At 40.1% G+C, this 12,938-nt stretch overlaps 1 protein-coding gene across 2 annotated transcripts in view; it reads right to left on the bottom strand.

The window, feature by feature from the left end:
- LOC127985932 (nectin-3-like protein) overlaps window positions 1-12,938 on the bottom strand; it is a 56,089-nt gene that overhangs the window by 32,821 nt on the left and 10,330 nt on the right. For both annotated transcript variants that reach the window (XM_052588144.1, XM_052588143.1), the window contains exon 2: window positions 120-470. In XM_052588144.1, the coding sequence (XP_052444104.1) occupies window positions 120-470 (351 nt within the window). The remainder of the gene's footprint in view (window positions 1-119; window positions 471-12,938) is intronic.

Below are 12,938 nucleotides of genomic sequence, written 5' to 3'. Positions count from 1 at the left end.
ATGCGAAAGGTTCGTCACGGCACTTTCGCGTTCATACACAAGCTCCACGCTATGAGTGCATAATCTAAATTAATCAGAATGCAAAAACGCACAAGCACACACACGGCGTCTCTTGTTACCTATCACGCTGACAGTGGTGGAGGCCTGAGTGTTACCCAGCGGAAAGGTGGCAACCTTGCAGGTGTATATGCCGATGTCGGCGAAACCCACGTCTTCTAGCACGATGGTGGCATCGCGCATGGAGGGCGAGCGGAAGGACAGCCGTCGCGCATATTCGGGCGGGATGGAGATGCCAAACATTGGGTTATACACTGCCAGAGTCACCCATCCAGTGGGCAGCTTCCTTTCCCACGAGCTCTGCGTCAGGCTGAGGTTCGTGTCCACCTGCACCCTGCAGCTGAGGGTGACGTTCTTTCCCAACACGGCGTTCACCTTTGGCGGGACAACCACCTGACTGCCATACACCAGACCTAGGAGAGGGAAATGCACACATTGTTAGTCAGGACACCTGAGCAGCTGCAGAAAAGGGCTCTTGAGGTCTTGATCTATCTCAACTGACAAATCCGTTTTTATCCTGTTCAAGCTCCGATCAATCAGACGCCTAGGTCTCTTAGCACAGCTCCTAATTCCAAACGAGAAAAGTCAATTCCCTTTATCTTAGACTTCTGAGGAGGGAACGGATACAACACTGGTTAGCTGGTGTAATGTGCTGTGCTGTAAAACGAGTAAATTAAATGCGTTTTATTGTGCTGGAGGGAGGCTAAATTTATCCTTAACATTTGACTTCCTGCAAAAACACAGATTTCTATAATAAAAGTCTAAAATGGGTCAGGAACAATGCAGTAAGAGTAGACTGGAGAAAAACCAAAAACTAAAATAAATGGAAAATAAAACATGAAATAAAATATATATTATAATTCTATTAAACTAACTGGCCAGTTGTTTTCTATGTGCATTTAAATGGTTTTGTATTTAACTATAGTAAAAAATAATATAAATTAAAAAAAATTCTGCTGAAATAATTGGCCAATAGTTTTTTTTTTTTCCTGAAATAATTTTTTTTTTATATACCTTAATGCAGAGTTCACTCTGCACGATTTTAGCCCAGATTTTCACTCGCCGACCGGTTTTGCGAAATAGCCAACAAATGCCAAAAAAACGGAGGCAAATCTGTGCTCCATTATGCGAGTGACAATCACGCAGTGTGAACTATCAAAGACAAGATCTGATGGCGATGCCCGTGAAATATTTTGATGCTAAATATCTGGACCTGTCGCCATTGTGTGAAAACAACGGTGATCTGACGACTTTGAAATCCGTGCAGTTTGAAGTGGCATAAGTTTACAACTGATTTATATTTGTGTCTAGGTTTGAGGGGAATGATGGCTCTTTTGGATGTTCACGGTATAACTTTCATCAAAAAAAAAAAAAAATGTACTGCAAAGAACAAAACACCGATTTATAGAAGGGAAAGTCTAAAATGGGTCAGGAACAATAGAGTCACAGTAGACTAATGAAAAAAAACAAACAACTAAAGTCAGACTGATTTGATGGTGCACAGAACAATAGCTGAGCGGCAAGAGCTCTGGTCTGTGCAGCCATTAGACCCATAGGGCTTTAAAATAGGAACATCATGGGCATTTACCACAAAATCTCTTTTGACTGTTCTCCTCCTCCTCTTCCTTTCCGTTAGCCTACCTTCTGTCACTCAGTCCGTCATAATTTATACCTCTTTCCATTTACCCAAACAAAAGCTTAATTATGTTTGAAAGAGGGCGTGCGTGTGTGAAATGAGTGTAAAAGACAGAGACGAGACGGGACCGAGCGAGAAACAAGTGCTAAAAGATGCCAAAGAAACAACAAAGGCCACATGAGGACAACCTGTGTGTCTTATTACACCCAGACAGCTGTGCTCGCACCATCTGAATCCACAGAACACATACACACGCGAACACGCAGCAGTCGCACGCGGCCTCTAACATGTGGCGGCGACGGAGGCAAATCAATGTGTTCTGTGAGGAGATGATGGGATTCAGATCATCTGGGAGGATCTTCTCTGGATTCCCACATCAACAGCAAATCAAGCATCTGCAGGCATGTACAGCACTGCCACAGTACCAAACGTTTACCACAGTACAATATCATTTTACCAATATCAGCACAATCTGCTCCTCTTCTGCAAAGTTCAGCAGATCACAAGCTTGATTTGTAAGATTCATTCAATTTCTTAAAGGGGCAGATGCACGAAAATGAATAGTTTGTAATTATTAAGTCACTTAATTTAATTACTTTATTTAGTAAAAAAACGTTGATGGGGTCCAAAATATTAAGATTTTGTGACCATTTTTTCTGCTGGAAAGTTGAAATTTCACGAGCAGTCGCATTGGTGTGACCACCGTTCTGTTCAAATCATAAGCGCCGCCATTTCTGTTGCATATAAGAAACATCAAATGACAAACAAAAAAGTGTAACCAAGTCATGCTACTCGTTTCAGCTGCGCAGCTCGGACTGTGACGCAAACAAACTTGTCCGAACTGAGTAACCATTGTTGCGAGGTCTAGTGAGATGCATTCAACTTCTCTAAAGAAATCTCGGTTATAAACCGATCAAACGGCAGCAATGACAACTACATTTATGAAGCTACGAGAATACTTTGTGCACAAAGAAAACAAAAATAATAACAATTGTTAACGATTTGGTTTTGATACAAGATGCCGAATTTTATCAATTCAATCCTATCAGGAGTTTCCAACATGTAAGATACACACAATTCGTCTCATCTCTGGCTGACGTCAAACCAAAAGGCCTTTTCTTTAGTGTTGCCTAGTGAGCAAAGCTTTAGCACCATAAACACATTATAATCTGTCAGAGATGCTCTTCATCAAAAGGAACCCCAAGTCTAAGCTGAAGACCCTCAAACCAGCCATCTCAGAGTATGTGTGTCTCCACACAAACATATTCATGTACGATTGCTGGCCCATTGCTGACCTGATTCTGAGAATTAAAACCAGCCCTTCAAGCAACCGCGTCGCTTTGGTCCAGTCAGAGCAACACTTCAAACAAAACTAAATATCTGGATTTAATCTAGAGCCATTCCCTTAAAGACCATGCATGTTATACAGTGACCAGCTCCGAGGAAGACATGGAGTCTGTAATAGATAAAAAGGAAAATAAAAGACGAAAAACAGAGGGTACAGATAGATGTTAAACACAACCGGCGGTGTGAACGATCAGTGAAGAGAATGCTGGAGCATATTCAGTCAAATAAACAGCGATACTGTACGCACACACCCACCCATTCGCTCTCTCAGCCTCTCAAACGACAACGCTAATTGCAACAAGCTGCCGGTCGGAAGATGTAATCGTAAATCAAAACCCGCCGCATTGCTTGGCAACAGACTCCAAACATTCCGCCGGAGCGTTTGTCTTGCCAGCAACGACCCTCCTTCTTTTGTCTCGACACTACATCCTTGCTGTGAATGGAAGAGGAGGAATAAAACAGACAAAATGTGGCAAATAAGAATCATAAAGGACGTTTGGAAGTTATATCTTCATCAGCGCCAAAAGCCAAAACAAAGCCAAAAGATGACCTCACAGGAATGGATGAGCAAGGGAGGAAATGATCTGGAGGATTTCAGGCTGTAAATGTTGACTAATGTTATGCCGTAAGCATTTAAACAAAGGCATTTTCGGCCATTGAGTCACACAGAGTGAATGGGGAATGCCAAAATGCAGCACTCTTCATCCTTAAATCAATGGGTTTATGACAAACCAGACACAAAGTTTCAGCTTTGACCAAATGCAGTGTAACTCACATGGGTAAAGATGGACACATTTTCAGTTTAGGAAAAAAAAAAAAGATGCAAAAGGACTGCATTGATAGTCTTCAGGCTTTCTGAAAAGCTAGAAATTACATTTCTACTTTCTTCTGCCTGAGCCACCTAACATAAAAACTCCATAACTTTGTTTTAATATTTATGCCTAAAACCTAAAAGCCTTTGCATTCTTGGAAACCTTACATTTCCTTAAGTAAATACCAAAGTAGGGCCTAGTTATTTTTTGCAATTCTGTTTGGTATTACAAGTGGAGCAAAATACACACTTTTGGGTTAAAGACTTTGTCCAGTCTGTGATGAAATAACAAGCAATAAATGGTGGATCTGAGAGAAAAATGTCTGGCTCATATTTCATCCCTGGAAAAAAACTAACAAAAAACAAGCAATTATATTTTGCACTGTGAAATATGACCCAAACAGTTCTTGACAGAAATTCACCAGCTATTCTGTCCCCATCTTATTAGATTTTTCCGGGCTAAAAATAAGGATTTCTGATAACATGCCTGTTTCAGACTAGTTTCGGCATGTCTAGCCACATTCTGCAGACAGGAGACAATTTTACCAAAACCATGTGCCAAATTAAATATTCCCTAATGCACTAATGACTAATGCGTTTTATTAATTAAATTACTTCAGAGACTGAAAATAAAGTTTAGCAGAGACAAAGCAGTGCACCAAATACATTTCTGAATGGTGTAACAAACGAGCACAATACAAACTCATGAATGCTCCACACACACACACACACACGAATCCACAGCCTGAGAGGTCAGAGCGGCACAGGAAGTTAACTGTCCTGACAGCAAGGACACTGAGCTCCCAGAAGGGTTCGCTCTCTATTCTGCCACAGTCAGCTTTTCCCTCACACGTACTAGCTACCTGCAAGGTGTGTCGGTGCATGTGAGGGAGTCAGCGCGTGTCTGCGAGAGAAGCTGCACGTCTGTGTGCTGTGAGGTGATGGGGCTCAATTTTCCCTCTCCAAGACAGTTTGTATTCATTGCACATGGCAGGTCGCACTGGAGCCAGCACCTCTGCCATGATTCAGCAGATGGGCTTTTACGGTTATACTTCTTTTCCTATCTATTATAAAATGTACAGACAAGCAGGAACCGACCTGCTTAAAATGCATTCTTCCCATGTACGTGACAAACAAAATCCTCTGACCACCTTATGACCTTTACAGAGAACCTCTTTTTAAAATATAACACTGAGCAATGATAAATGACCATTGGCGATGTAAAAGACCAGCATGTGAGGCTGTACAGGGAAACAGGTGTTCTGGACAGAGACATTGAGCTTAACATGTCTGCATCTGCACATGTCAGGCTCACACACACACACACACACACACACACACACACACAAGACATGCTGAATGAAAATAGACCTGGGTGATTGAAGAGCTCAGGGTTGTTTAAAGAAGACGTCAGGCGTGTAGGTTGGAGCTTAAGGTTGTATGACAATAGTGTTGCGTGTAAATCTGTACATAAAGAGACTGACAGGCACCGACGTTAAGGGTTACGCCATTTTTGTATGAAGCAGCAGAAGTGGCTTCAGGTTTCACATAAATGTGGTCACTGCATCTCCAGCGGTCTGAGCACCAGGGACCTCATAGAAGTCTCCTCCTCCCTGAAAAAGACAAATAGCCTGCCCAAGCTCTACACAAGGCATATCTCTAGGAATTTTAGGCTTTGAAAGTTTTCTAAAAGCAACTGAACCAAGCTGTTCCAGTTTGGCTGGTTAGCATGACAAAGAAACGTCATGTTTAACCTTTTAACAGCAAGACTGCGGAGCTACGTCAACCAGGCGAGCGATTCACCAGTTGTCAGCAGGCTGGCTTCTCAAAGAATGGCCAACAGTTGGTGACAGAAAACAGAGCCACTTCACAGCATTGTGGTGCAGGGACTCGCTGAGCAAGAGACCAGCGGGAATGCGTGTTAAGAGAGCGAAAGCGTTTGTGAAAGCCTGTGTTGTGACAGTCCGAGCGGTGGTGTCTTCAGGCCAGTGGTGAAGCTGATGCTCTCACACAGAGATGGTGGTTTTGGGAAGAGTGACTCATGGGGCTACTTCAGAAAGCGGCACACTAGCTCCAGTCTAGACCACAGAGAGGCCGGGAGCCTGCCAGAATCTACCCCATACCAGCACAAACAGTCAGCGTGAGGGGAAGGCGGTTGCACCAGAGGATTCTGGGACTGAGAAGAAAAGCGTGACGGAATCTCCTTTACAGCACCCAAGTCAAATATAGCACAAGGAACCCCCGCAAAATCTTATACAGGCATCCTAAAATAAATGTGTTGTATAAAGATATTGTTGATGAGATTGCAAAAACGGAGAGATTATGACAGGAAAGCTTAACAAAAGTGCTATTCTGATGAGACGAAGCACAAAAATAATCCCTTTTTGCTGAAAAAAAAAAAAAAAAATCCCTGATTGTGCCACGCGACTGAGAAGCTGCAACAGCACAATGGCTAGCACAGCAGCCCAGGTCATATTCTAATGCTGAGTCACAGTGTCTCGGTTCCTCAAGCTTCTAATCAGTCAACCTCACGGAGCTGCTATTCACAAGCCACTGTTTTCTAATGGTCAAAACAGCAATGGAAAAATAGCCATTTCTAATCTCCTACGTCAAGACTCTCCTTATTCTTACTTTTGCTCCAGCAGAACAAACCAATGTTTTCATTTGACTTTGGTTGTCTTTTCCATCCCTCTGAGGTTAATATCATTCCATATGCCTGGTTAATATGAGACCAGAGTCAAAGGAATATATAGGGTGAAGAAAAGGGAAGCGGCCCAGGAGGAGAAAAAAAAATAGATGGGTTTCCAACGCTTTTAAATAGTTCAATACGTTCAGGCAAAGAGAATTCACAATGAACAATATCATCTGTCCCAAAATCAGATGTCGCTCTGACTATAATAGCATTTTAAGAGATATATATAAAAACATTTAAAAAAGGAATTTATTTGGAAAATCTTTAAGCAGCAATGAAAATATGAAAATAAATGAATAAATGAAAACAAAATACTTCGTAAAACAATACAATCATTCTGTAAATGAATACAAAAATTCTACAATAACATTAAAGCAAACATTACAATAAAAAATGTAAGAATAAAAAATACATTCAAAATAAATAAAAAATATTACAAATTAAATAAAACAAATGTGAAAAATAAAGAAACAGTTATACAAACAAATAAATACATTCTGAGAACCATTAAAAGGCAAAACTAGCATCAAACAGTGTATTCCTCACACTTAACTACTGGATGGCTTTAAGGAACTCGTAATATTGTACACAAATCATTTAGACTTCTTTTTTTACCCAATCGATAACCTCTTGCTGTACGGAAAAGCTACACAGAGATGCTTCAAAAATTCTCCTTTATGTGTTAAACGGAAAAAAAAAAATAATACAAATAACAGCATATGGGTTTGGACCAACATGAAGGTAAGGAGCTCATGAGTTACTCCTTTAACCGTACGACATTTAGATGTGACTCACATCAAAGCTGAGGTTGTCTGAATAAAAACCAGCCAAGCCCTTCATTTCTCATGGGCCAAATTACAGAGCACCCCATGTGCTCTCAACCCCAACGCTCCCTGCGAGACCCCCTTTTTCCACATGATAACATAAAAGGTCTCTGAACAGTGATTTCCTTCCTTCTCCACTTCAAAACACTGCTAATCACACCATCAACTATCCAAATTTAATGCTGTTCCCTGGGCTCTCAGAACACCATTCACCAAGCAGCAGCAACAAGATGATTAATGAAACATGGCTTTAATGTGTGTTACTAATAGGAGGAGAAATGCTTTTCTTATGGGAAAGTCCCAGTTGTTTCCGCTGTCCAGCCAACTTGTTTCCTCATTCCCTGCAACTTCTCACAGAGGCTACACGAACGGGGCAATGATACCTACGGTTCGTTCCAAAACCTCACTGCCTATATAGGCAGCACCCTAACAGTCACAGAACCTCACACATGACCTGGAGCACTCTACATTGGCAGCAACTCCACGTTGTACACAAATAAAGTTCCTCAGGGGAGGTGTTTGATGTTAGCATGTTGCTACGCTAACAGTGTAATAAAAATGAATGAACTAAAGTGGAGTTAAAAACTGTTTTAATTAGACTGAACTTTTTTTATTTCATTAAATCCTGAAAGGTTTATGATTATTTTAAGTAAATTTAGTAAACTACATTTTGCTCACCTTATCCACCAACATTGATTTATTTACACTGAACTCAATGGAATAAATTCTGGGATTGTTTTCTCTGGAAAAGATAAACTACCATTCAAATTTTTGGGGTCAGTCATAAAAATGATGAAAAGTTACAGAAAAAAATTACAAAAAATAAATAAAAATAAATAAATAATAGCACTTTCCAACTAAATAAAAAAAAAAAAGATCAGATTTTTTCATGAAAGCATGAAACTGTTTTTGATAGCTTTATCATCACAGAAATAAATTACATTTTAAAATTAAAACCAAAAACAGTTATACAATATTGTAATAACATTTCATAATTTTACTGTTTTTACTGTAGTTTTGATCAAACACATTCAGTCTTTGTGAGTAGAAGAGAAGTCTTTCAAACACACACAAACACACACACACACAATTCTTAACCAACCCGAAACTTTTTTTTTTTCTTTCTTTCAAGAAACCTTATAAGGCAACATAATTCAGTTGCCTACACCTTCCTTTGAGCCTGGAGTGTTTTTATAATGCCTTAAAATGCTGCCTACGTAGACAGCTTACAAAGTTTTGAAACAAAACAGTTGTATAAACAAGGAAGAGATTAAATGCCAAATGCAGTGAGATGACAGTGCATAGATTTCCATCCAGACTAGATGTACAATATTTAGGTCAATTGTTTCTACAAAGTTCATCCAGATCTGATATAAAGGGCCAGTTCCAATATCAAGCACAAGTCCTGTTCTGGGATGCATTAGCATGGGGACAACGGATTCAAATACACAAGGCAAAGCGGGTCTCAAGAATCCATCTGACCACAAGTTCCTGATGGAACAGATGGACTCTTGCTTCAAAACAGTCTGCTTTCAGGTCGGCCCGTTTGCTCTGTCATAGGGAGGGAATGAGGAATGAGCAGTTTGGGGGCTGAGTCCATGTTTGAGCGTGGGAGATGCGAGTTCCTCGCTGTGGTAGGTGCAGCAGAGCTCCAATAAGGCCTCCTAAACAAACAGAGGTCTGAGCCTATGGGACATTTTCTAACGTCTAGGAAACTTGCCCAGCGTATCATCCTAAAAAATCCCTTTTCAGAGTCCATATCCCATATAGGAAAACCAGGGAGAGGGTGGGTACATGTGCTCACACACAAATTCAACTCAGCTTTGCCAATGTGGAGGATGCTGGAATACAATAAGTTTACTTGAATGATGAAAAGAGAACGAGCGAGTCTGATCTCACTCTGTTGAAGACACCCTGTAAGAAAAGCAGTGACTCAGAGGTCTATTTCTATCAACCGAACTGCGACTCAGCTTTCATTTTACATAAAGGCGCAATAGGTGATTGTCTTCAGAAACATTTTTTGTTATGCTGGTTGAAAGTCTCTTCACATCCCGATAGCAATCATTAAGTTAAGTGGACTACATGTATTTACTGATATATTCTGTGGAAGGGGCGTAGGTTCAAGAAATGTTCGTCCAATCAAAATGCTCGGTCCGAGAGTTTTAATTGGCTTTCCTATTTGCTTGTCAACGCAAGTATTTGTGTACCTCTGCACACCCGGTTCACGCAGGCAGGATAATGTCATTAGCGCGTCCGCTGTGCAGACATAGCAAGGCAGGCAAACATCAACAACATGATCTTCCTTCCTGGTATTGTAGTACTTTTACTAATTGTACTATAACATTTTTTCACTGGTTAATGCAACAAGATGTAGCCCAGCGGTTCCCAATTATGTTAACACACCCGATTCTGATAACCAGCTCATTAGAACAGAGCTAAATGCATGAACCGTTCCGATCGATATGATGCCTACACAGTGTTCATTGCTCCCTACTCCCTGAGCAGGGGAAATCCATGAAAGATAGATATTAAATGTGCTGAGCAGGAGGACCCGAGGTCTGGAATTGGGGACCGCTTATGTAGCCTATTGTAGTGATGTCTCCAGTTATTCTGGTCTGTGAGCGTATGTGTTCAGGGGCGTGGCTTTGGATGGTGATTGCATGGAGGGTTTTAGTGCTATCAGGCTAAAATGATCATTTTCCAAGATCTCCTACTTCACATGAATACCACTGTACAAGGACCAGAATACCAGAGACAACATTACTACAATATGCTACATAAGCAGTTCCCCCAATTCCAGTCCTCGCACCCACACAAAACAAATACACTAATAGGAACTATTATAGGGCCTTTCAAGGTCTACTTACGTCACATGTAGTACCAGTTGAGCTGGTTAGACCCTGCTTCGGAGTACGAGCTAATTTGGTGCTTGAAAAGGCAGTCCAGTACTAAAAATCAAACCCAGTTCCGGTGGTGCGAAATGCCAAAAAGTGGGTAGTTCCACAATTAGTTCTGGTACTATGAAAAGGTTCCTGTATTTCGAAAGGCCCTTACATTGCATGTTGGCACACAATGAGTTAGATACAACAAAATAAAGAGTGTGGTCATGTTGTGCTTTCAACAAGATTTTGCAGCTGGAGAGCCAATAATCTCTATACATTGAAATGAATCCTAAATAATCACTATACATGCCACAAATGGCAGGCACAATGCTGAGCGCCACATTTCTTCTTATGTTTTTTTGTTTGTTTGTTCTGTGATTTGTCATAGTTCTAGAAGTTTTACCAGAGACCAACTCCTTACCATTGCTGAAAATAAATACAATAACATATGGTAATGATATATTTAGGGCTGCTCCCTAATAATCGACTAACTGTTAGTTGACGAGAAGAGGATTGGTAGACCATAATGTCATTAGTCGCAGAATTTAATTTTAATAATTCCACACGAAGTGGCGAAATCACTCTAGACTAGTCCATGTTGCAGTATAGTACATTGGGCAGAACATCCATATGCTCACTTTACATTCATCGAGCTCAAAAACGCCTTATCATCTGAAATCTGTATGTAGTAGCAACTTTACCTACCAGCTCAATCTAAAGTTTGCCTTAAAAAAAAAAAAAGTGCACTATTCACGTGTTTGTGTGGACTGTGGAAGCTGAACAGTAGTGAGCTTGGGCTACTGCAGGACAGATGGAGGTGCCGGTGCGATCACTTGCTCTTAAATATTTCGTCATTTTTGGTTATACGGATAAGAATGCATCTTTTGCGTTAATGCAGTGTACTTGCTGTTTTTCCCTAACACATTCATAATTATTATATTTGACGGTGCTCTGTAGAAAGCCTTTTTTTTAATCCTTTTTTGCATGTGCTTGAGTGCTTATTAGGCTATGTAGGCAATTAAAGGCTCATTATTATGATTTATTAATAAAAGTGCGACTAATAGTCAACTAATGAACTAGTAGACCAGAAAAATCTTTAGTCGAGGGCAGCCCTAAATGTATTCTGCACCTCTAATTATAAACCAACATCTTTTTCTCCCATTACATTCAATTTAGACAGCATGCACATGCAATATGTAAATAAAAAGCTGTCGGCATGCTATCTAAATCAAATATACACACACACACTGATAGTGTGTGTGTGCATGCACGCCCGTACTAAAGCCCAAAAGTCTTTCTTTCATAAGCTCCAATTTAACAGCACTGAGAGACTATCTAATTAAAGAGTGAGACGAGACAGATGCACTTGGGTGGGATGCAGCAGTCAGATTCTCCGCACATGGTTACGGATAAAAAACACATGAAGATAAAATAGATGAGTACTTCAATTGAAGCGAATGCCGACAATCTTTCAATCACGAGCCCTTCACAAAATCAAAAGACTTCCGGTGCTGCAGTCTCAGAAGTTAAAAGGTTGTCTCCCGGAGGCGTCAATGGCAAAGCATTGACATCAAGGAATCAGAGGAGGAATGTTAAACCATGAGTTTCAAGAACTTCAAAGTGCCTTATATGTATGATATGACAACAATGGTATGCAAGATGAGGATGTTGATGACATCAGCATGTGAAATCACATGCAGAGTTTCACATTTGCTTGCAATCATGACAGAAAATGTTGTTTCATATCAGACTGAAGCCATTCAGTGATTTCAGTGGCAAGGAGCTCGGCAGCTTTTATAATTACAGTCCCTGTATAATGTTCTGGTGTGTTTGAAAGAAAGGGAACACAATTACAGAGATCCTCGTCTGGCGTGGCTGTCAGAATTGTGTTTCAGAGCGTGTGCATTCCAGAGTGACAAAATGAGAAAACCAGGAAGGACTCATCAGTGGAACGCTATAAAAAAAAAAAAACGAGAGAGACACCAGCACACTAAAGACACAGAGAAGTTTGAGTCCTCCAACCAGGCCGAACGGAGATCAGCATCTGGGCTGCAATCTGGATATTTCCATGAATGATTAAAGCACGTGTGCATCCACAGTGGAAGGATTTTAGGAGAAATCATTTCCAAAAAAACAAGTGGCTAGACCGTTATCCTCTGGTTGAACTGGGACACGTCGTTCAAACACACCAGCAGAAAACTAGTGATAGACCAGTTTTCAAATAATCTGTATATCTTATTTTGTTATCTTATTTCTAACATTTATAAACAAAATCTTATTTAATTTCTGTCATTTATGTACATCGCTGTGAATTTATGTACATGTCAGATGTACATGTAATTTTAGATCATATACCTTCCAATCTATGCAAGGGTAAATACTTAAATTACAGAAAATGCTACAATACAATTCCTTTAAAATAGGAAAAATAAATAATTAAATTGAAATGCCAAGTCATATAGATTAATCTTGAAATATGAATTCTGATTTGATTTGCACTGGTTAAATTTGGTCACGTATTTAAATACTCAAATGCATTTCTTCCAAAGCAGAACAGAATTATTCTAAATTAGCGAAACTAAACTGCTGAATTGTGATTGGCAAACGCTTTGGTCAATAAAAGATTTAAAGTAAGCAAAGTAAGGAAGTAAAAATAAATAAAGAAATGCTGTCAAATGATTAATCGCAT

The sequence above is a fragment of the Carassius gibelio genome, chromosome B21 (assembly GCF_023724105.1).
Source record: "Carassius gibelio isolate Cgi1373 ecotype wild population from Czech Republic chromosome B21, carGib1.2-hapl.c, whole genome shotgun sequence".
Lineage (NCBI taxonomy): Eukaryota > Metazoa > Chordata > Actinopteri > Cypriniformes > Cyprinidae > Carassius > Carassius gibelio.
This window is presented reverse-complemented; position numbering and strand designations above follow the sequence as displayed.